We start from the raw sequence: 23,183 nt of genomic DNA, 5'->3' as shown, positions 1-23,183 counted from the left end.
TAAGCTGCTTCCAAAGAGAATTCCGTAATATCTGTAGTAGATGTTTGGTTTGACCTCATACAGTTCTTCTCACATATTCATTTCAGCACTGAATTACTCTCAAGACACAAATGCTGAGGTTTTGAATAGTGAGGTCTTTTAAGAGAATTGTCCTCAGTTCTACATAGACTTTCACCATTGCATATAGCAGCTCAGAGAAAGATAGCACAGGTGAATTTTTTGAGAAATGTATTAAGAAAGTCTTCCCAGGTTTTTATTATGTTTCTATTAAAAAAATAAAACTTGACAGAAAGCATATTTAAGATGCCCAGATTGATCACATTTATATTGTCACAAAATGCATTTAGCAATAGTCAAGCAGATTAGAAATACCTGTGTATGAGAGGGGCCTGGTGTTGGTGATCTGACGAGCTTTCATTGCTTGCTGCTGCTTTTCAAGAGCTGCTAACATGTCACCCAAATCTAACTGAACAGGGGTCTTGCTCTTCTTTCCAGCTGCTTTTGATAAAGCCTCCTAGAACATGAATATCACATGCTGATAAATACTAAGAAATAGGGCATGCAAAACACTTGTTACAAAAGAGATTCTTGATATTATAGAATAAAGAGGACCAACAGCTAACTGAACCTCCTCTTTACCAACTACTGTGGGGGAAGGACCAGAGGGGTGGGCACTACACACTTGCAGTTTTTTCTGTTCCATGCTTATCTCCGAATACTCTTGAGCTGTTGCAAGCGCCGCTGCCAAGGCCTTCTTCTTCTGACTTTTTGCACGCTTTGGTACAGAGGTTGTAATGGGAATTGGAGTTTGGACTATATTGATTGGAGAATTCTCTGGTAAGTCATCCAACTAGGATTTTAAACAAAATGCAAAAACACACAATTAAAAGACCTTTCTCTCAAGACCATAGGAAATGTGGCACTCCAGAAACCAGATGAACCATTGCTTTGGTCAGCAGTATGACATCCCAATTAAGTACCGCTAGATGACACAGTAAGTTAAAACTATAAACTTATGTATATTTCCTTTTTGTATGGGAAAACTATTACATTTATCTCCAATTATGCCTTCAGAAGGTTTTCCAGTCTGATTGCTAAGTAATGGAGTAGGGTTCCCCCCCAACACCCCCCCACCCCGTGAAGATTTCATGTAGGACTTCACTTTCCTGGAAAGCAGCCAAAGAGATCAGGTAGTCTGTATGTATAGTTCTGCAACAAAATATTTAAGTAGATCAAGTGTTAAAAGAGCATCTTTCCAACAACTGTTTCTATAGCCTTAGGGCTGATAAAGTTTAGTTTATTTTCATTTCAGAAAACACTACACAAACTGTAGTTATTTTGAAAAATTGACACCATTACTACATATTTGCTGATTTAACAATTTTAAGAAAAGTCTGCATCAAAGCATCAGTCTGAATGCAAGCCCTTTGAGTCAGAAAGAATAACCAGGATGTAGTTTATGTATTAACACAAAGAAAGATTGATAATCCTTAAAACTAATTTTAATCTCAGAAGTCCTGTTGCATCTATTGTTCACCCAAAATTTAGCACGTGACTTCAAAAAGCACAAAACTCATGAGAAACTATCAGTGAGACCGAGAAGTTGGGAGTGGGACTTGATTATCGTTATGGGTCCTGTACAACTTGGGATATTCTATGATTCAAAGTGTCTATCATACGTGTTAACAAGTGAAACTGTAAGATAATCTCATTAGCAGACAAAAATCCAGCAGTCTTTTTAAGATGGGTTCTCTGCACCACTTATTTTAATTGTCATTTCTTTAGCATCCAAAACTGGTAACGCAAATACCCCAAGAACATCACACTTACCACATTGTAAGTATTGTAGCAGAGATTCATAAAAAAATTACACAAATCAAGTAGTCTCAAAACAACTTAACTTCAAAATGCTTTGCAAAACAAGTAATTACTTACTACTTTGGGTGAAATCTTTTGCTGTATGTTACTACTTTTGCTGCTGCCATTGTCACTATTTAGCTCTGGAAATTCATCTTCATCCTAAACAAGACACAAATTAAGAATGAAGAGAACGGAACCAAGTCACATGAAAAGCATCAACTGGAACAGCTGAAGCTAGAAGAATTAATTGAATCCTGAAGTCACACATAAGCTAGAAGGGCTTAAAAGTGACACAAATAGAAAATGGTGAAAAAATTAACATAGCATTCCTGTATCTGACTAACCTTTTTTCAAAAAAAAAGAATAATTCATCAGTGTTTTATACTAAAGAAATCCAATTACAATTAGGGGGGATAAATTAGAGAACACAGTAATTTTCATTTGCATGTGAACAGAAAAAGTTTCTTGAAAGTTGCTTATCTAATTTGTCAGTCATGGATAGTTCTAAATTCTTACACTTTCCACAACACTCAAATACAAGTCTTTGTATGTACACAATGAGAGCATCACATAAGAATTAGAGCACTATACTGTACGCCTCTGAGTCAGATGTTTTACAACTTCTCCCTGTTGAGAACATCACTTATTCCTCACACAACTTGCATTACTGTAATACAGAAACAGTTTTCTTACAACACTACCTCAAAATACAGAGGTTCAGGACTCTGCTCTGTTCTGCTTGACTGACTTGTAGTTAGAGGTTTTTCATGTCGTTTCTGCAAATTCTGCCTTCTTTCTGAAGATGTGCTGTGGTCTCTGCATCTGAAACCGGACTGAAAATAATGAACATGATTAGCATGTTGCAATTTCAATTTTTCAAGATGTTTGTGCATGCATGTAAGGCATTCTCATGTCTGCTAACTGGAAGCTAAGACAGTACAGTTTTTACAGAATTAGATTTAATTAACTGGGGGTTGGACTAGATGACTTTTAGAGGTCCCTTCCAACCCAAATTATTCTATGATTCTATGAGTAAGTTGTGCTTTGGTATTATCTCTGTTGGATACTGGGTCCAGGAGGGCCACAAAGGTGATCAGAGGAATGGAACACCTCTCCTATGAAGAAAGCTGAGTGAGATGGGGTTGTTCAACCTGGAGAAGAGAAGGCTCCAGGGAGACCTTATGGCAGCCTTCCAATACTTAAAGAGGGCTTATGAGAAAGACGGGGACAGACTCTTTAGCAGGGCCTGATGCAACAGGAAAAGGGGTCATGGTTCTTAAACTAAAAGAGGGTAGATTTAGATTAGATATAAGGAAGGAATTTTTCACAATGAGGGTGCTGAAACACTGGCACAGGTTGCCCAGAGAGGTGGTAGATGCCCCATCCCTGGAAACATTCAAGGTCCGGTTGGGGTTGGACGGGGCTCTGATCAACTTCATCTAGTTGAAGATGTCCCAGCTCTTTGCAAGGGGGCTGGACTAGATGACCTTTAAAGGTCCCTTCCAACCCCAACTATTCAATGATTTGTTTTATTATTTTGTGGGGGTTTTTTAGGGTTGTTTTGGTTTTTTGTTGTTTGTTTTGTTTTTTTAAACCTGCACAAACATATTCTACAGATAGTATCAGCTTATCCCCCCCAAGACAAATACAGCATCTCTATACACTCATCTCCCAATTTCTAATTTAAAATAGGGTCCTTCTGGCCAAACTTGGAAGAAAAATACAAGAGGTGCTGGTGATGTATACAAATCGGACATGAATCCTGAAGAACTGTCTGTAACCGTGATCAATCAAAAGAACTTTCTCTCACTACATCATTGTTCTGCATGCAATTATTGTCTTTTCAACATGTGTTTTATGACAGTGCACAGGCACAGAGTTCTCTAAGGACCAGAAACCTTAGTATAGTGGTATAAACATTCGTCTGTTTTATTACATGAAAGGTTGGTGGAAACCCATGTGCAAGACTGGTTGGCTGAAAGCAAAGCATGATTTGAATCTGAAATTCTGGATCTCATACTAATGTATTTCTCAAGAAAATTTCCTACAGACCTGCTACAAATTTAGTTTCAAAGAAAAACAGTTTCTAGGACAATTCTGCCCTGAGGTACAGTGAATTTGGCTGGGGAAACCTTATTTAAAACTCTTTGTGCCAGCTTTGTTTTTAAATATTTAAAATAACTGCCAGATTTAGTCTCTAAACTGACTGGATGAAAGGAAATCTGGTGCTTCCTACTCTCCCAATGCCATAAACCACAAATAGTGACTTCTGAAAGCCTCCAATTTGACTACAGGTTATAAAAAGCTTCAGAACTGCTACACTGCCAGATACAAGCATCAGCAAGCTTCTTTATATAATAAACCCATGGATACCAAATGGGAAAATTCAAGACAAATTAACAGTTCCATCAAAAAAAATAAACAGGGCAAGCTAGCTCACATACAGGCATGTCTATGATAAAGCTCCCACTTCAAGCTCAGCTAATTCTTGTCTGCAATAACTGAATTCAAGCAAAACCTATGGCTAAGCAAAGGCAGGTGTTTCAGCCTTCTCTGCCCCCCTTCTGCACTCCCCCTCAATAAAGTTAGACTATCAAAATTAGTAAGGCCACCTTCTCCTCACATACTGATTACAGAAATCCTGTCCCACTTGAAGGAAACGTTACAGAGACATATTCTTCAAGTTTGAGCATAAATCAAATTTACAGTAATTTATTAATAATAAAACTGCTAATAACATGGTATGCCAATATAAATTACAAAAGTTTCAAAAGACCACAGGAGTGAGAAGACAGGAGTACAGTTTACCATCACATCCGAATCTTTCTTTCAATAGTTTGGGATTTTTTTCCTAAAGCGTGAACAGGTCAAAAACTTTTCTACATCCACAGTGTATTAATTTCACTAATTACTTCATATACGTATCTACCTAGGAAGAACACTGCATATAAAAAACAGCCTATAGGCAGAAAATTGCCAAGAATATTAAATATTTGAGAGACATATATATGATCCAGTGCTAGCTCAAGAAACATATAAGGTAGACATGTGCAACTGGACTTCTAGATTAAGTTTCTATACTTTTCATTCACTGTTTTCATTAACTATTCTTTGTATGTTAATTTTATAATCCATTTCAAATTTCTTATTTTCATACATTACAAGAAACAGAATACTTGAATTTAGCACCATTAACAACATACCTGTGAACTATTTCTTTGTTCAGCTTGTCTTCCACCTCTAGCAAATGTCTGAGTTTTTTCAACCCAAGGTTTTTTTTGAGTTGCCTGGGAGTTTACATTAGTCCAACTTACACCAGCTGAAAGAGAAGTGCCATCTATGAAAAAATTAATGACAAAATACATCATAACGATACACATGCCATCAGAGCCAGGAACACAATTCTGATACAAATAAATTTCTCTGAGAAAGTCTAATTCTCCACTGACAACATTAATTCTGTAGCTATTTCTAGACATTAGCAGAATTGCCTTTACGGAAGAGTCAGATGACAGACACTCAAATTGCCAACAACTGATCATCAGGAAGCAGTCAGACAAAGGAAATCTTGGGTTCGCATCCATACCAATTTTGGTCCAGTGACAAATAATAGCCACTAGCATAACCCACTACTACCAGACTAATCAAAACATTTATTCATGTTACAGTACTTCTTTAAAGCTTCTAAAAAAAGTATCAGTACTTCAAGAGAATGAGAACTCTCTGGCTCTATTACTACCCAGTCCAACAGGGTAAGGAAGCTTGAGGAAAAAATACAACAGAAGCACAGCTTTGTCTGAATGCTTCCATTGGACTCTCCGGCTTTTTTAATCTTTAAAAGAAAGGCAGCTGTTGATAAATGATTAGTGACAGCTACTTATACACTTGTTCATTGAACAAGTAACAGGGGTCTTGGTGGAGGTGGTGGAGATCACAGTAAAGACATATCTTCAGAAGTATCTGATCAGTTAGAGTAGCATGCTGGAAGCAGATCAAGAGATGTTTCCTACCAAATGTAAAGCAAAAACACGGAAGTGACACAGCCAAATTTTAAACAGCTCACCAGCTAAGACAATGCTTACTTGTATTTACTGATGGTTCTACAACCTGAAAAGGAAAACACAGATTTTTTAGTAATTTTTATTAGTCTGTAGAATACAAATATGGTTAAATTATTCAGTTATGTTTACATACATTCACTGCACAAGATTCTGTATTTCTTGAAGTCATGGCTGCAGCCTGGTTATTGCCATGCTTAGGACTACAATAGCCACTGTCACTGTCAATGTCTGCTTCGCTCGCACCCTGTTCACTAGAGGACTCCGCAGCAGGGTGAGAAGCTCTTCTGCGTCTGCCTTTTGATTTCCAAAGCATTGTAGAGGAGCTCTCAGAAAGTGACTTATTAGCTATATCTGAAGGAAAGTCTACAAGAAACAGTAAAAATATGGTTACTTGCACAGGAATTGTCAAAAGACATGAAAAACCCACATGTCATAAAAACAAATGGAAAAAGCCAAAAGTCTTTGCACGCGACAACAGCTTCCTTCTAATAAGATTAAAAATTATGTCTAGGTCCAAGTATTAATAATAATCAGCTCCTTCAAGAATAGTCTGTTTTTGACAGCAGCAAAGTGTCTGCAGGAGTACTGTATCATTGCAACACTGTAACGTGACATATTGAGTAAGTCCTTGCAACCATCAGCACCTTTTCTTCATTATATTTTTGATCTGCAAAAATTTCTCTGAAAAGCCACATCTAAACCAGATCCAACTTCCTTTAGGAAAGATGGCGACTGACATGTAGTTCTAGTTATCCTGTACACACAGAACAAGAAAGGAATTACCTGTTTGCTGTGATGCATCAACCAACAAAACAATCTTTGATCTGTTCTCAGGACCTGATGAACTAGTCTCCTTTTGAGTGGCAACATTTTTCACTGGAGGACGTTTATTTTTTATGTGCATCTGTAACTGCTGTTGCTGTTTCAAAAGACATACACAGGTATCATGATTTGACTTCACAGTTGTAATCAAACAAAGCAATTAAAAGTTCTAATGCTCTCTACAGAAGTCATGTGTAAAGACAAGAGATTAAGGAAAATATTCATAAAAAACATTTGATTTCTTACCCTTCTCACAGTATTTTCTGCATGAACTGTTCATTATGATGTGTAAGTATCAAAAAAAAGGTAAAGAAAGTATGGGTATACTTCCTTTGCTCTCTAATGAGGTAATTCTAAGCTCAGACCAAAGTAGCAGAGAGGCAGTGGAAGGGAGACTCCCATGTTATGCTTGCAGGCTTCATAAACTCACCAAGTATTTTACCACAAAACATCTCTCTAGACAGACTTTTGCTACTCTCTAATTAACATCTTTTCTGCCCACCTTTCCTTCCATTGATACTATAGCACACCTGTTCTTGCTCAAACAAGATGCATGCTTCCTGTGCAAAGACATTTTCTTTATACAGTTCTACTTATCCTATTAAAAAACAGACTTACTTTTTGTATGACTGGTCCCCTGTTACTGCTTCTGCTCCGCTGACTGGATAATGGAAAGACCTGGCCCGACTGGTTGGGACGCTCAGTGCATTCTGTAGTAACTGTATTTACAGCATTTGCTGTTTGAAACGGTGCAGAATAGGGGGTAGGGAAAGGATGATAGAAACCCATGACCTGAGCACATGGTGCTGGCATCAGCTGATAATATGTATATTCTGTAGAAACAGGTGGTTGCGCAGATATTATAGGATAAGCAAGGTATGGTCCTGCGGGATTTGGGTTGGGTTGCTGCCATCTGATGTCACTGTTGTATAATGGAAACTGTCTGTAAAAATCAAAAGGAAAGACAACCCCACTCTGTAAATTTTTCCCTCTCAAGGAAATTCAGACCTCTACCAGGCCCTCAAAAAAAAAGAAACCAACCACCAACCAAATAACCAAAACTCATTTGTTTCATGAGCTCCTAGCTTTTAAAAGCTGAACTTACATTTATTAGGACTTCTTAGAGATGCCTATTAAATGATTCACAAGCTCAAATTACATTCAAGTGCAAAATAAATATCTTTGTTGATCTTGCATTTGTATAAATTCATTAAATTTCTAATATTAAACCTAGAAATAAAATGCAGGCAATTCCTTCAACAAGTACTTTGGACCCATTACAATTTCATTGTTTCAGAAAACAGATATAACCTACATAGATACCTAAGCTTACACAAGGTAAGCTAGCAGACACATGGAACACTGACGTTCATTAGCTAACTGAGGGCCAAGAGTATTCATTTGCCAACTCACCCTTGTTCCAAATTCCTATGAAAATGCAGGCCTTAAGAAGCACACATGAAAACGGGCACTTACAAACCTACTACTAAAACCAAGTGCGGAGACTTCTTCCTGTGTTTATTTGTGATACAGCATACTACAAGACCACCCCCTTAGAAACTATGAACCCAATTCTTTCTCTTCAAACCCCCAATAGACCAGGAGACCACCTACACAGAAAATGCAGAAGCCTGAATATTACAGAAAGAGAACAGGAAAAGCAAAGATTCAGGATATTTCTACAGATCTGCGGCAGGCAGCTGCTAAAGGATTATTTTTGTTCTTACCTATTCAAGTTCAGCAGCACTAAAGAGCTGCCCTAAGCAAATATTTGGTACATTTTTCAAAACCAAACAGCAATAATTATTTATGCCTTCAACACAGAATAATCAAGAACCGAAGTTGTGCGTTCAGTGACCAACACACTTGGGCTGAAGAGCTCCTAAACTCAATGTATTAAAACTAGTTATACAAAGAAAACTGGATACAGCTACACTCAACACAAGTTTCAACTGCATGCTGTTTCACCATGGCAGGATCCAAGCTGGACACCTGGAGCCTTGCCTCAGCATCAGATTCAGACACAGAGCTCTTAACTGCCCTGCAAGATGCAAAAGCACAGCAGGTGACTTTGTGAGGGATTGGTACCAGACCTCTGTACCCAGGGAAAGGAAAGCAGCAAAGAGTATGAATAGAGGAAAGTAGAAAGAAGGAAATAAGTAATAAAAGACTCAGGACAGAGAAACTTCATCCTCACCCATGAAGGGTCAGAAGATTGAATATGATGAATACAATTAATATACAGCCAACAGTCACTGACTCCTCTCAAGTCTACCAGAAGTTTAACTTATTTAAAAATAGATCATCTTCCATGAAGACCGCAACCACTTATTACCTATTGGATTGGTTCTCCTGTACAAATGGATAGCAAGTGATCAGGTAGCTAGGGATAGGAGTTGGTTCCATGCCATTAATTCCTCCACTGTCGTTAGGAAGCGCCATTGGGATCATTAGTGTTTCTGGACCCTTCTTCTGAGGAATAAATGGTTCTACTTCAGCTGACAGCTTGACATTCTTAAAGAGAAAAGAAGCAATGTCTTCATTAAATACAATCATCAATTATTTGGGAAAATTTAGATTCATAAAGCTAATTACCACAAATAGCAGGATGACAAGACTACAGGATTTCTGCAGTAAACTGAAAGAGGCAGAAAACAGTTGGCAAGAGCTTGTTACGTCGTTCCCGTCAACACAGGGTGTAATACAGATCACCAACATTTAGCATTTGTATTAACCTTTACATTTTCAAAGTGCAATACAAACATCAAGTAATTTAAATGGGACTGAAGTTCAGATCTTGCAGAGGATATACTAGTCTGAGCACAGAAAGAAAGCATGCTAGCACTGGAGGTGGAACACAGTTGTGTAGGCTTTCGTAAGTGAAACCAACATATGGAAGATGTAGTACTGCCTGGCCTGCTCTACAAAATTGACCACATTCCTAGCCTAGGCAATCATAAAGATTTTTCAGCAGCAAACCATAGGGTTACTCCTAAACTAGATGGTGTGTCACAGAAGAACCACACACACGTTCCATCTGCACAATTTTAACATATTTCAGTGTTACGAATATGATTAAATATTGCCATGAAGAGGGAAGACTGCTTAGAATTAAGTTTTAAACTGTGCTTTCAAAGAAAAGTATCTCCCCCGACCCTGAATGTATCCTCAACAGTTTATAAGGTGTTTTTACACACACTTTTGGTCTTCCACAGATTAGCAGGATCTTAAACAATGAAAAATACTCTTTTTAATGAGACAACTGCAAATCCAAAGCACCCTTAAATTCTGTATTCCATTGTAAGTTACATTCAACTGCAAAGCATCTTTTTATAAAAAGATTTCAGCTTAATTAGACTTGTCTCACATTAATAGCTCATAGAATACCAATTTCTAAGACGATTCTCTCTAAAGCAGCCAAGGACTCCAAAAACTTTTCCATTTACCTGAGAAACACTTCCAGAGTAAATGCATAACCTTTACAAGTACATGCTCTTGTTTTACAAAAAGAAGAGCCTGAACTTTTGACGTGCTGAGGACAGTCTTCTATCCCTGTCACTACCTGCACAACATCCACATGAGCAGAATCAATTAAACAATGGGAGCTCTGAAAATACCATGGCAAGTAGTCCCACACCTACCACACGATTCTCAGCCCATATCCTTGCTCTGCGTCAAACCCACAATCCATCCAGAGACATCTCAGCCTTACTGTACAATATCCAAATCTACACGTTTATAAATGTGGGGGGTTTTTAATAAAACATGTGATCAGTTCCCATATTTGTTTAGCAGCACAAGGGTGGAGGATCTGGGAGGGTCAAGTGCAAAAGTATTTTGAAAATAATTGTCCCAGTCAGTTAAGAAAAGCTACTTTTACTTGATGAATAGGTGCTTTAATGTATCAGACTGAATTAGAAAAACTCCTAGCTCAAACATTCCTTTGAGCAACAGTAAGGTCAAGACCCACTCATGCAGAGTATTGGATCTTAGTTAGTTAGTCTGACACACTTACATACAAGAAAGTTTAATTACTGTGCAAAAGGTACAATCATCATCAAGTAAATTACTAAGACCATGAGTTAAACTGTAATTCAGCAAGCAAGTTGAAAACCAACTGCTATTTAAGTACTTTGCTGTCAGGCACTCTTAGAAAGAGGAGAGAAAAAACAGTCAAGACTGTAAAAGCTCCCTAACTTTCGTGTAAGTATTATACTCACTATTAAATCATCATAACTACCAGTGACTGATGCAATATGTTTTTATAATATAGAAGTACTTTCAATACACATAACTTATAATTGTAGTATTAGAATTCCCAGCCAATTTAAAAAAAAAAGCTGAAAATTTTGCTCAATGCATTCTTTTCAACCCCAAATACAATGCCCAAGCAAAGTAATTGTGAAGGCAGTCATTCTGTAACAGCTATTCAGATGACTTGCACAAGTGGAATCCAACTTTTCCTACAAAAAGTGTTATTATAGACAAAGTGTCTGCTTCCATTTTTATCCTTCCATTATCAAATTTGCTAATTCATACTCCTTTCATGAGATTTTATGCAGTATTAGCTCAAACTTCACCATTAGTAATTTCCTGTAAACATCAGTTCACCAAATAATTTCTATTTAAACATCACTCTTTTTCCAAATACTGCGCACCTGACTAAAAATGAACTTCATAAACACAGGAGGAAGCATTCCAAATGAAACTTTTTTAGGACAGGAGACCCTTGTCTGCAGGATGTCTGCATTTGAAAGTAAGTGTCCCAGTCAGTAAGAAAAGTTACTTTTACTTGATGAATGGGTATTGACTTTATTTACTGATGAACAGGTATTTACTTTACTTGATGAATAGGTAATTGATCTCAAGTATTAACTCGAGATCAGTTACATCCTTAACAACTTTGATGGTAGGACATTCTGAAAACTAGTGACCGAGGCCAAAGCTTGGTTATAATTGAACTGAGAATTTGAGAATTAAAAAATAAGGGGGGGGGGGGGAAGAGCGCAAAATCATGAAGTATAGAGTTCATGCTATTTTCAACCATTTCTCAAGAAGCTTTTCTGTCTTTGGACTTGTCAAAGTGTGCTGGGAAAGCGGAAACATCCCTTCCAACAAAATGAGTCTCTGCTTTGATATGCTGCTTATTTAATAAGAACATCAGTCATTTACAGATAAAATTGTAGCATAAGAGACATGAAGTTTTAGCAGCAAAAGAGGAAAACAAAACTTCTTAAAAAAAAGCAATAAAGGGATAGAAGTGGAACTAGGGTGGCTGGGGGTGGGTGGGGAGTACCTCTCGGCAAGTGACAAGATACACTATCCCTGTCAAAAAAGGCAGTTATCAATGACTGTTCTGAAAATGCTTATGGCTATAAGCACCAGTACGGAAGTATCCCTACATGCTGTGCAACAAGGTCTGTGTTACAGTGGAACAATCACCCACCTTAATGTTATATGCATTTCTTGATCGTTAGGTAGTAGGTGACCATTCCTTCCTTCTACGTTAACTCTTTTTCAATTCCTGAAGTTTCATTCAGAGGAAAAGCTTTGGTGCAGTTGCAGGAGCAGCACCAAGTCTGTGCAACACAGATCAACCCCCCGCTCTACCCAGAGCTTCCTCTCGGACCTCGGGCACATCCCTCAGCTGCCGGGTAACTGACTCACCCGCTGCAGAACTGCAAGGCACTCTCCTCAACGCACAGCACCGTGGGGATAAACACTTTTCATTAAAAAAAAAAAAATTGTCAAGTGCTTATGTACAGCGATCATGTAATGAATGACAAACACCAACACTCTAATACCTCCCTGAAAACTAAAGGGTTTTTTCATGCTCTTTCAAGATTGCCAGGCAAAATATCTGCATAAGAACAGATTCAGTTGTAGGCTGGCCTACAAAACTAGATGGCATAAACATTAAAGAAACATACCAAGGCTGTCTCGCCCATAGAAAATTCAACAGTGAAACTAGGAGGAGTGCTTTACAAGTACGGCATTCTTAATGAAGCTCTGAAAACTTTCAAACAACTATTCCTAGTCTGCTGGTAGCTACCTCCCAGCAACATGTCAAGTGAACTTTAGCCAAGATACTAATTATAAACCACTCCAGTCCTCGCTCGGAAAATAGTCAAAACATTTTATTTGTGATTCACGTTGGGACAAGATTACCTATGTTAAACATCTTTCTTGTCTGGCTGTCTGCTCTTTCCCTGTATTATTTTGGGAGATTGATGAGGAAATACAAAAATCATTCCTTAATGGTGAGTCACTCGCAGAATGGTCTCATTACAATGATTTTTGTGATATTGTATTATATTGTCATTCATCACTAGTTTTAGGAGAGAACAGTCTTTCACAACAAGTATTAAAAAAAGGAGATACAGCTCATCAAAGCAGGAGCCAAATGACTCCCATCAGCAAGGCTGCCCTACCAAAGTATTTCTTGTCACTTTGCAAAGATAATCCCTACGTTACTTGTCCATCCAACTATTTTGGACAAAATTTGATCTATTTAAATCTTTCCAGTAAAAATAGGATTACACATCTTTTAGGTTTGGGGTTTTGCATTGGGGGGGGGCGCATTTATTTATTTTAAAAACCCACACCACACTGTTACCATGTAATTTGATAAGTCTAAGAAAATTTCATTTGAATTATTCTGCTTGATTTTGCTATGTTCAAACAACTCAGAGATGCCCAAACTAGAAGGACAATTTTAATGTTTCCTTTCCTGTTGCCCAGTCTCTTATAAAGGTAATGATTATCTATTGCTATGACAGAGTAACTGGCTGATATATTTAATTACTGTTTCCTGTACAGCTTATAACATATTCAGCTTACCTATAGTGGTAAAATAAAGATCCAGTGTATCCTGTAATCATAAACACATATGGGTGTATTTAAAAGTTAATTTCTTTTTTTGCCTACAGAACTTTGATAGTGTCTGTTATTTAAAACTATTATATTAAAACCGCATTTCAGAAATCTTTTACATACATTATACACTGTTTTCTTGTGCAATTGAATCTGTACCTACAGGTTGGTTTGGTTCCTGGAAGGTTTTTTTAATGCTTCCAAGAAACTTGTTTCAGCAAAAAGAAGAATTTAGGGTAAACTTCCATTTCTAAATTTTGCGTTTTGTTCTGTAGGCACTGTGTGTGTGTATATATATATATGCACTAGCTCACCAGAATAGCAACTGAAAACTTAAAAACCTTAACATAGGTGTTTCAAAAAAATTCTGCATGCTTAATACAAGCAAACCTCAGCACAACTGATACATTTCATTAGACAACAAGGCTCCATTTCCACTTCAGGGTAGAAAACAGAAAGAAAGCTCAAGTGTATTACCAACTAAACTAAACAAAATTAACTTCAACATATTGCTTCCTTATAGCATTTTACCAGACCCTCTAAAATACTTAAAAGTTCCTTCTTACATAGGATGTGTCTTCAGATGACGACAGTAAACTTTATTAAACTTCAAGCAAAAAGGGGAAACAATTGTACTAAGTCAGGTCAGGCTGCTAACCACTCTCCCGTGTTATTTTTCAGACATTTCAGTACATTTCACAGATGGCTACTGATTTCATTCGACATGTGAGGGAAACAAAACAGCAATGCTAAGTAACTTGCCCAAACTTATCTAAGCAGATTTTTTTTTTTTTTAAGACTATGGTTTTCTTGGCTAGGACGAAGGGTTGGCGAAGACAGACAGCAAAGTAACTCCTCTTTTTAGTAAATGGCATTTTAGGTCTCCTGGCTCCTCATATGTTGTCAGAACAACAGAAATAATATTCCCTTAATAGTGAAAGAAGAGAAAGTGAAACGAAAAGCAAAAGAAAAGAATAATCAATTCAGTAGTAAGTAAAGGCGCTGCTAATTTCTCATTGCACTAGAAAAGCAAAAAAAAATCCAACTGAGACACTTTAATTTTCTAACAGGCTGTCTCTGTGCTGCTTCAGCCAGATGCAGAAATAATAATGCCAAATACAACCATTTGGTGTTGGTGGTTTTGGTTTTTAAAAAACCATGCTGACCATTTAAAAATACAATGTTGACACACTTGAGACTCAGTGGAAAATGCAACCAATGACAACTGAAGTAAACTCCAGAATAAGAGATCAGATCCTTTTTTACATAGCATCTTGTTTCAGAAGCAAATACTAAGTGCATGCAAATATGTATGAACGTAATTCCTCAAAGACTTCAGCCACACAGCACAAATGGAGTGACAAGTGCAGATGAACAGAACTAACAGGACTGATCATGCCACTGGTCTGTAACCACAAGCAAACAAAAAGAATTAGACAAGAAAGATGTGTCAAATGCTAAAGAATTTGGGGGAAGGTTCCTACACTTTTCCTAATCCTTACAAGAGAGCACTTGTGATACTAATTTATGCTCTAATTGCTCCCACAGTATTGAGATTTATTCTAGCCTACTAAAAAGTTAGCACTTCGCCACTGTAAATGCAGAGTCAGACCCTAAATAGTTTATATAAAGTAGTATATGTTTTTGATCAGGCAATCTGAAGGCAAACATTGCAAATATTGCAAGACCAAACTTAATTTTATTTTGGAGTGCAACTTCTTCATGTTTATTCAACCTTTCACATCACAAAGCTAAACAAAGCTTTCTTAAAATTGACCTTTGATAACCAAACTCAATTCTAAATATAAATTTAAGTCATGCTGAAACATCAGATTTTCAATCAGTTGCTTATTAGCGGAAGCACAACCCTGCAAAAGAAACCAAAATCTGTACAGAAGCATCCTTTGCAGATATCCCTAGTTTCAATTTACAAAATGTTTTGCAGTAACTCATTACATATTTCAGTCCAACAATTACAACCCTTTCAAGACAGCATATATACTGAAGTGATCCTTTGTTTCCTATATAAAAGCTACTGTAGTCATCAACAGCTGCAAAGTCAGAAGATGACACAAGCAGGAACAAACTGGTAAAATTTGTCCTATAGTTCTAGCACTGTATGTTTAATCTTAGAAAAGTTTTTGTTCATTGTAGCTTAATGTCATTCAGCATTTTCCATTAAAAGAGATCTCTGTCAGCTTACTGTCTTAGAAGAGAACACTTGGATATCAATCTTACCATTTACAGGGTGATAAAATAGACACAGATGCCACATTTTAGAGGGCTATAAAAAAAATCAGCTGTTTTACTGTCTCAAAGTCTGGAAACAAGAAGTCTCATCACAAATGTAAGAAAAACATAGCTCAAAACTTTTTTTAAAAAACAATACTGCTTCTGAATTTTGGATTTTGTAGTTTAAAAGTCATCTTAGTAGTAAGACAGGTCACATTTAATCTATTTTAAGAGAAACTTTACAAATATGGAAATCATTGTTTCTATAATTAGTTGCCTCTAAGTGGCAGATACTTCAGGAATGGGAAATATGCAGTCCAACTGGAAACACCAGCAGCAGGCCATTTAAAGCACAAAATTTAATCCTCCCTCTTTAGATCAAACATAGTAATTTCAATGCAACACTTAAAGCAAAAACACTATGAAGTTAGTCTTTGCCTTTACTCTCAGCTCATAATAGGGGAACAATACATAATTTTCTTCCCTTTCACTGAAGAAAGTACCATGCTCAGAATACAACAAAAGCAAAGTATTAAAATTTTTACGTATATGTAGAAAATGAGCGAGTGACACAACGTGACAAGTTGGCATGTTTAAACTCAAAACCAGAATATTCTAGAGGGGAAAAAATAGAATTTAATATTTACAGTTAAAAACTTTGTCCAAAGATAAAAAAGCTACCAACAGGATGCTCTTCACTTATCTAGTTTACAGCATTTAGCAGTACATACAAACTTCTAAACTCACACTATCAATGTAAAGTAGTAATATCTGAGTGCTTTGTAGCCCATGTACTAAAAGTATTAATGCAAACCATTCCTGTAAATTAGCTTCCTCATCTCTACAAACAAGTCAACGGTAACTTTTTGATCACAAATTTAAGATGTTCATATATCATATCAGTAACATTTAAATTCACTGGAGAACATATTATAGAATAAGATAATATAAAACTCTCACAAAACCCAAACTCTTCTGCACTTTCAAGGTTCAAAACATGCAAAGTCTATGTTTCTTGGAAAACGTTACATGTGATGGAGCCCTGCTTCCCTGGAGATGGCTGAACACCTGCCTGACCATGGGGAGTAATGAATGAATTCCTTGCTTTGCTTGTGTGCGCAGCTTTTGCTTTACCTGTTAAACTGTCTTTATCTGAAACCATGAATTTCCTCACTTTTACTCTTCCAATTCTCTCCCCCGTCCCACCGTAGGTGAGTGAGGGAGCGGCTGCGTGGGACTTAATCACTGGCTGGGGCTAAACCATGACAGAGGAAAACTGACCTTTTCCAGTTTTCCTCAGTTGAAAATTCTGTCATGGATAAGAAACACTGAAAGAAATTGGATAGGATAAAGAGCACAAAACATTGATCTAGATCTACTGCTATGGCCAGCATATTATCACGCCAACTGTTGAATGGTCAAGAATAGTAGAGGCAAACAGAACAGGCTGTCTTTAAGCAATATTAATACAAAACACAGATGATTGATTTTGCAACTTCACCTGATTTCTCAACCACAGTAATGGAACCAAATGTCTTAATCATAGGGCAAGACAAAGGTGTAACATTTCAAAAAAATCAAAGCACATCAGTGCCTTCGAGAGGGGAAATTGTTTCTCATTAGCTTTTTACCACAATCAGCTTCAATAGAAAGAGTGCCAGAGGTCATGTGCTGCATTTCATCTCTTGTAGGAAAATAAACCTACACTTAACTGCTGAAACCCATACATTTTCTAATGGGAACAGTATCAGTGCTGGCATAGACAGAAACGAACGTCCACACCTGCTACAAAAATCACAACACATCCTATCATAAAACAATTCTTTTTAAACAGCTTTATTATGTTTTCTTCTATGTCAGCTGCCAAAATATCACTGAGCATATTATTACAAAGTCAGACCACAATTCAAGTAACAAACACGAAAGGCAATCTACAAATGACATCCTTGTGTCATTTAGGTGTCCAAATGTTCTTGGTGCATGACATGTTGTCCCGATTTACTGAGCCAGCACCACAAAACTCTGTTCAGATACATTCTCCATCAAAAGCATTTGCAATCCCGCTTTACCCTTGAAAGGCTATACTTCAAACATAGCACAATATTCCTACTCCCTCAGATTCTCATTCCACAGTATTCATTCCTATCAGCATGTACAGTTCCCACACTGTGGCTAAGAGTATTCTGGGAGAAAGGAGAGAAGAGGTTAAGTACTGTTACCACACATCTGCATGCTTTAATATTCATTTATCAGATGCCATGCAATACAGGTGCAGAAGGGAACCCAAATCAAAGCAAAGATGGAACAGCACTCAAACCTGATGCAACCTTACCGAACACTTACACTGGTAAAGGAGATTACATTCAATTCTTACATCACTAAAGATTCAAACCCAGAGCACTTAGGGAGCTCCTCATCAACATGCTATTGTATAAGCGAGAAGACAAAAACAGCAAGATAGCTGAATCATTTTAGAAGCTCATCAGGTATTAAATATTTGTCTGCCTAGAAGCCTTACTGGTGGATAAGGAACCAACACGATGAGGTGTGCTGCGAACAGAATAAACAAGATGGTTCCTGCTTCAAAGAGCTTAACTGCACCTCCAAGTTGAAATATTGCACTTAGTTATGACAATCACACAGAGTCAAAACTTTACACTGTGAATAACACCATGATTCGCAGCTTTCATGAGCTATTTCCAACAAATAAGACGAAAGTGGTTTGAGAGGGGCAATACGTGTGAACCTCCAGTAACAAAGAGCTCAAGCAACAAGGAGTAAGTATTTCACAAGTGTACCGCAGTACTAATTACAGAAGAACTGCAGGGAAGGGAATCCACAACAAAACCCAACATTTTAAAGCAAAAAGTACAACAGACTAATGTAATTTTTACAGAGTAAGATTGGCTTTTCTACATGAAGGCAAATAAGAAAGCATGAAAAAAGTGAATTTAAAATCATTATCACACCAGAAAGCCTAGTAAGACAAGACAGAGTGGGAGCCATACTGTAGTAAGAGACACTGTTAACTAACTTACTTAGACATATGTGCAAAAAGAAAAGCAGTATCTTCATAGAGTGCATTATTACTCAGTGTCTACTTTGCTACAAGATATTCTGTAATTTTACTGATTAACCCTACTATTAGAACCCCTGGAGATGCCAAAGCTGAAAACTACAAAAAAAGCAGTAATTCATGAATTTTCAACACATTCTGCTGAAAGAGAGGCTTAAAAGTAAGATCAGGTTGTTATGGATGGTAACACTCACTTCAGATATATTTCAGAACTACCTCCTGATGATGAAACACTTTATTGCATATATGTAACAAATCATATGAATCCTTAAGTCCCAGCTTAAGCTTCTTCATACCTCCAGTTTGAAGGGTCTTAAGAATAATGCAACCTGATTACCTTGACAAAACCAAGTTCAAAATTGAAGAAAAAAGTTAACTACTTGTAGAATTAGAGAGCTATGCCCAACTCCTTCCCCCTCAGCTAACCATCAGTTATGTCCTAACGCTGAAAACTTCAACCTGAACCTGATTTCTACAGTATTTCAACAAGAGCGACACATCTCGTGTTGGAAAGTTCTCAAGAAGCCTGTAAAAGTCTCTTCTAGTAACCAGGCAGGTTTAAGTTAAACGTCGCTAACTGCAGGTTCTCCATGAGCTTCAAACAAAGACTAAAGGGATGGGAGGGAGAAGGCCAAAACGGAGCTCGACAGCCCTTTGCCAACACCGAGGGGAAATGCCCACGGTTTTCCAGCTCGCCCAGACAGACCAAGCCCTGGCTCGGCCGGGGCCGGGCACGGCCCGACGCCTCCCGCAGGAGGCCAGCGCCCAGCCTCCCGCCCGCCAGAGAGAACGGCGGCTGCGCTACCAACCCGGCAAATGCACGCCGAGCTCCCGCTTCCAACCTTGAAAATGCCCCGTCTGAAGCCACCCCAGGGCCCTTCTTCGGCGGGGAGGTACGCCAACCTCCCCTCCCTCGGTCCCCGACCTCTCCCCGAGCCACCGCCGGCCTCGGCAGGCCGCGGGCCGCGCCCTGCCCCTCCGCTCGGCGGCCCGGGGCCGCTGCTTGCCGGGCCGGGCCTGACAGGCGTGGTCTGACTCGAGCGAGCCGCCGTCCCGGCGCTACCCCTTCTCCCCACCCGGCAGCTCGCCCCCCGCCCTCACCGCGGCGCCGAGGCGTCGTGGCCACCGCCCCCGCCGCAGCTGTTTACGGTCTCCGCAGCGCCGAGCCCGCCCCCCGCACCTTGTCGGCTTTGTCCATGGCTTCAGCTGGGCTGGGCGGCGGCTCTAATAAGGACGGCGGTGAGTCCGAGCCGCCTCCTCCATGGCGCTCGCTTCCCCCGCCAAGCTCCCGCACACACCCAGAGCGGCGCTGGCCCCGCTCGCAGCTATCACGGAAACCGAGCCCGGCTACGCCACGGCCGGGGGCGGGGCGGGGCGGGGGCGGCGGGGAGGGATCATCTGGGACGGAAGCCGGGGGGGCCCACGCCGCGCGAGACGCCTTCGCCCAAGCGGATGGCGGCGGTGGTGGCGGTTGTCCCCTTGCCGGTAGCTCGCCGAGCCGTGTTCTGGATACCCGAAAACGAGCGAGGCTGTGACTTAAACATTACAGAAATCGTCAAAGATAAACGAGGAGCGGGGCCGTGTTATTCCCTCTGTCCCAGGCCGTCGCGTACGCGGCGCTGGCGTGTGAGGGCAGCAGGTGCATTGCGGGGCGCGGCTTCCTCGGAGGCGGTGTCGGGGGAGTCCCAGGCCGACGGTGCCCTTGAAATTATCTGGAACATCGAAGAAAAAAAAAGATCAGTGATTTACTTAAGAGGTAGAAATCAAAAAATGTCACTCAAGCGCAGGGCCGGGCCGTGACGCGCTCACAGGCCAGAGCCTGGCACGGCCGCCAGCCTTTCATGCACCCAGCCCAGCCCCAGCAGCTGAAAGCCATCAGCTGGTGGGCATGTGGTGACCAGGTAGCTACTCTTACAGGAGGGAAATTTTAAGACATGGGTTTTGGCACAGCTTGTGTGATGTTTCTTTTACTTATTTTGCGGCCCTGGTTTTAACTCACATTTAATTGCTGTGAGTAACGCCAGCAAAGTCCATGAGACTGTGAAGGATAGGAAAAGTGTACAAGTCGGCGCTGCGTAACACCGTATGCTCCCATACACATGTTCAATATGTAATGTTCCTACATTTAATTAAGCTAATATGTCTGTTGCCTTGGGTTTAATGTAAATTAAGCATGATTTGCAACTTGGTTGATAAATGTTTTATCAATTCCTAAATCATGGCAAGGTGAAAAAAAAAAAAAGGACTAAGTAGCTTTGTAAAAGAAAAATGCAAAGGGTATTCTGAAGCAGACTCTTGAGCACTTCCATGTAAAATACATTTGTGAAATGTATTAATAGAAGAAGCACGCTTCTGCTTGATAGAGGTTCTTGTGAGGAATAAATGGCCGACGTAAGGGAAAAAGTAAGTGAGCCTATATCTAAATTTGACAGATAAAACTACCAAAAATGCCTTTACAGAGCTATCTTGCTAGAGCTTTCTAGATTTAATCTTTATTTTAAAATTTTTTCATTTTTCCAGATTCATGTTCATTATGCTATGTAACAATTTGTTCTACTTCATAAAAATTGTATTTCTATAATCCATATATTTCTATAATCCCTTTGTTTTTTGTTAAGAGTTGCTCTTGACCATTAAAACTTCATATATAACATATGGTATTATGAAGATGGCTGTTGCCATTCCACAGTAAGATCTCATCTTGTAAACAGATGACACAAACAGAGAACTTGCGCAGACTGTCACTGCCTTTTGTACTATTCCATCCACATCAGCAGGATTACCATCTAAGCATAACTTTTGCCTAGGTGTCTGCAACATTACTTATGTTTTGTGACATAAGTTTTCATGGGGTTGTAGCCAACAAAATCATAGGTCCCATGGATCATATGGGAAAGGGAGGGCGAAGTTGTAATCCCAGTTAAATTTAACTGTAGGATTTCTATTAACTTCAGTGAGGACAGTGTTTTACTACAAGTGAAGAGAACAGGAGGGTGGCTGCAGCACCCTAGTTGATACAGAACCTCATCTTAACTGGAGAAGCTGCAGCATTTGTACACTTTATATGCACTGCTGTATCCCACCACTTTTCTTGATGAAATTAAATGGTCAGCAGAACTAACACAAGTGTAATAACCCCAGGAAGCCATTTCAAGGTAGCAACACAGATGAATTTGAAGTTACAACGTTATGTTCCCAGGGGCTTTTGCACAATGACATTTGTTATTTCAACACAAGAAGTCATGAAAGTAAAACTGGGGATTAAGCTGGTTATATCAAGAGCTTTCAGCTGATGCAATGGAACAGCATTTCATCAGTCACTGATGAACTTAAATACAAGATGTCAATCTGCAGATAAATAATTATGAAACATAAAATAAGCCACCTAAACTTAATCTCCGTAAAAACAACAAATCTCTACTGAGTGAAATGTGCTTTATTCCCCATAGTTGAATGTGTTAGGCTTATTTGTGCAAAATTAGGTTGACTGTTTAAAACCTAGTCACTTTTCATCTCCCAAGTAATGTGGGAGAACTTGCGTGACTGGACAGAAAACAGTGAAAAAACCCCACTGAAACAACTAGAACAACTGTCGTCTTGTATTAGCACACCAGCATTTTAGTGTGGAATGCAGCTTAATTTGTCTAAATTGGTGCTGACCACAGAATATATATTATGACATTTGCTTAAGATAGTTGCTGTATTTTTAAAAAATAATGACTCATTGTGGCAAGGCTCTTCATTATGAAATCCTTCTTTTGTTCCCAAGATACATACCAACAGAAAGGTCACACTTGAAAGGGCTGTTATGCATACTTAAACAACAATAACAATAAGTTCTAAGATCTAAATTGGGCAGTGATTAAATAGACATCAGATCTACATAAATCTATACAATATACATAATACAGAAAGTCATGCTGGGTGACCTGAGTGGCCACTCGGGTGAAAAGAATTCAAGTCTCCCATAAAATTTAACTCTGTATCATGACCAAAAAGAAAAACATACCAAAGTACTCGGAACCAGTTATGTTAGATCCTCTATCCACAGCTATCACAACTATGCCAGGGTATCTGGTTACATCATCGTCATCTTGATCAAGTGTTAAGAGAATTCAGCAGTGTTACAGTCCTTAAGGAAGCCATAATTTTTTTAAAAACCCTCTTCAATTTAAACACACTGGTAATTGCACTAGTTGGTTTTGAATATTCAGTCCTAAGGGTCCAGTTCTCAAATCTGGCAGTTCGTAAACAATTAC

General features: G+C 38.9%; 1 protein-coding gene across 1 annotated transcript in view; it reads right to left on the bottom strand.

Annotated features, from left to right (window-relative positions):
- Positions 1 to 23,017, bottom strand: part of SECISBP2L (SECIS binding protein 2 like) — a gene marked incomplete at both ends in the record, with an annotated part of 29,700 nt that extends 6,683 nt beyond the window's left edge. Inside the window, 12 exons of the mRNA XM_082005069.1 lie at positions 373 to 514; positions 683 to 850; positions 1,936 to 2,019; positions 2,562 to 2,693; positions 5,064 to 5,179; positions 5,943 to 5,967; positions 6,055 to 6,284; positions 6,705 to 6,840; positions 7,362 to 7,686; positions 9,079 to 9,257; positions 20,105 to 20,453; positions 23,007 to 23,017. Of these exons, the coding sequence (XP_081861195.1) occupies positions 373 to 514; positions 683 to 850; positions 1,936 to 2,019; positions 2,562 to 2,693; positions 5,064 to 5,179; positions 5,943 to 5,967; positions 6,055 to 6,284; positions 6,705 to 6,840; positions 7,362 to 7,686; positions 9,079 to 9,257; positions 20,105 to 20,453; positions 23,007 to 23,017 (1,897 nt within the window). The remainder of the gene's footprint in view (positions 1 to 372; positions 515 to 682; positions 851 to 1,935; positions 2,020 to 2,561; positions 2,694 to 5,063; positions 5,180 to 5,942; positions 5,968 to 6,054; positions 6,285 to 6,704; positions 6,841 to 7,361; positions 7,687 to 9,078; positions 9,258 to 20,104; positions 20,454 to 23,006) is intronic.
- Between the last annotated feature and the right edge of the window lie 166 nt (positions 23,018 to 23,183).

This window comes from Phaethon aethereus (genome assembly GCF_964289735.1).
Source record: "Phaethon aethereus genome assembly, chromosome: 12".
Lineage (NCBI taxonomy): Eukaryota > Metazoa > Chordata > Aves > Phaethontiformes > Phaethontidae > Phaethon > Phaethon aethereus.
This window is presented reverse-complemented; position numbering and strand designations above follow the sequence as displayed.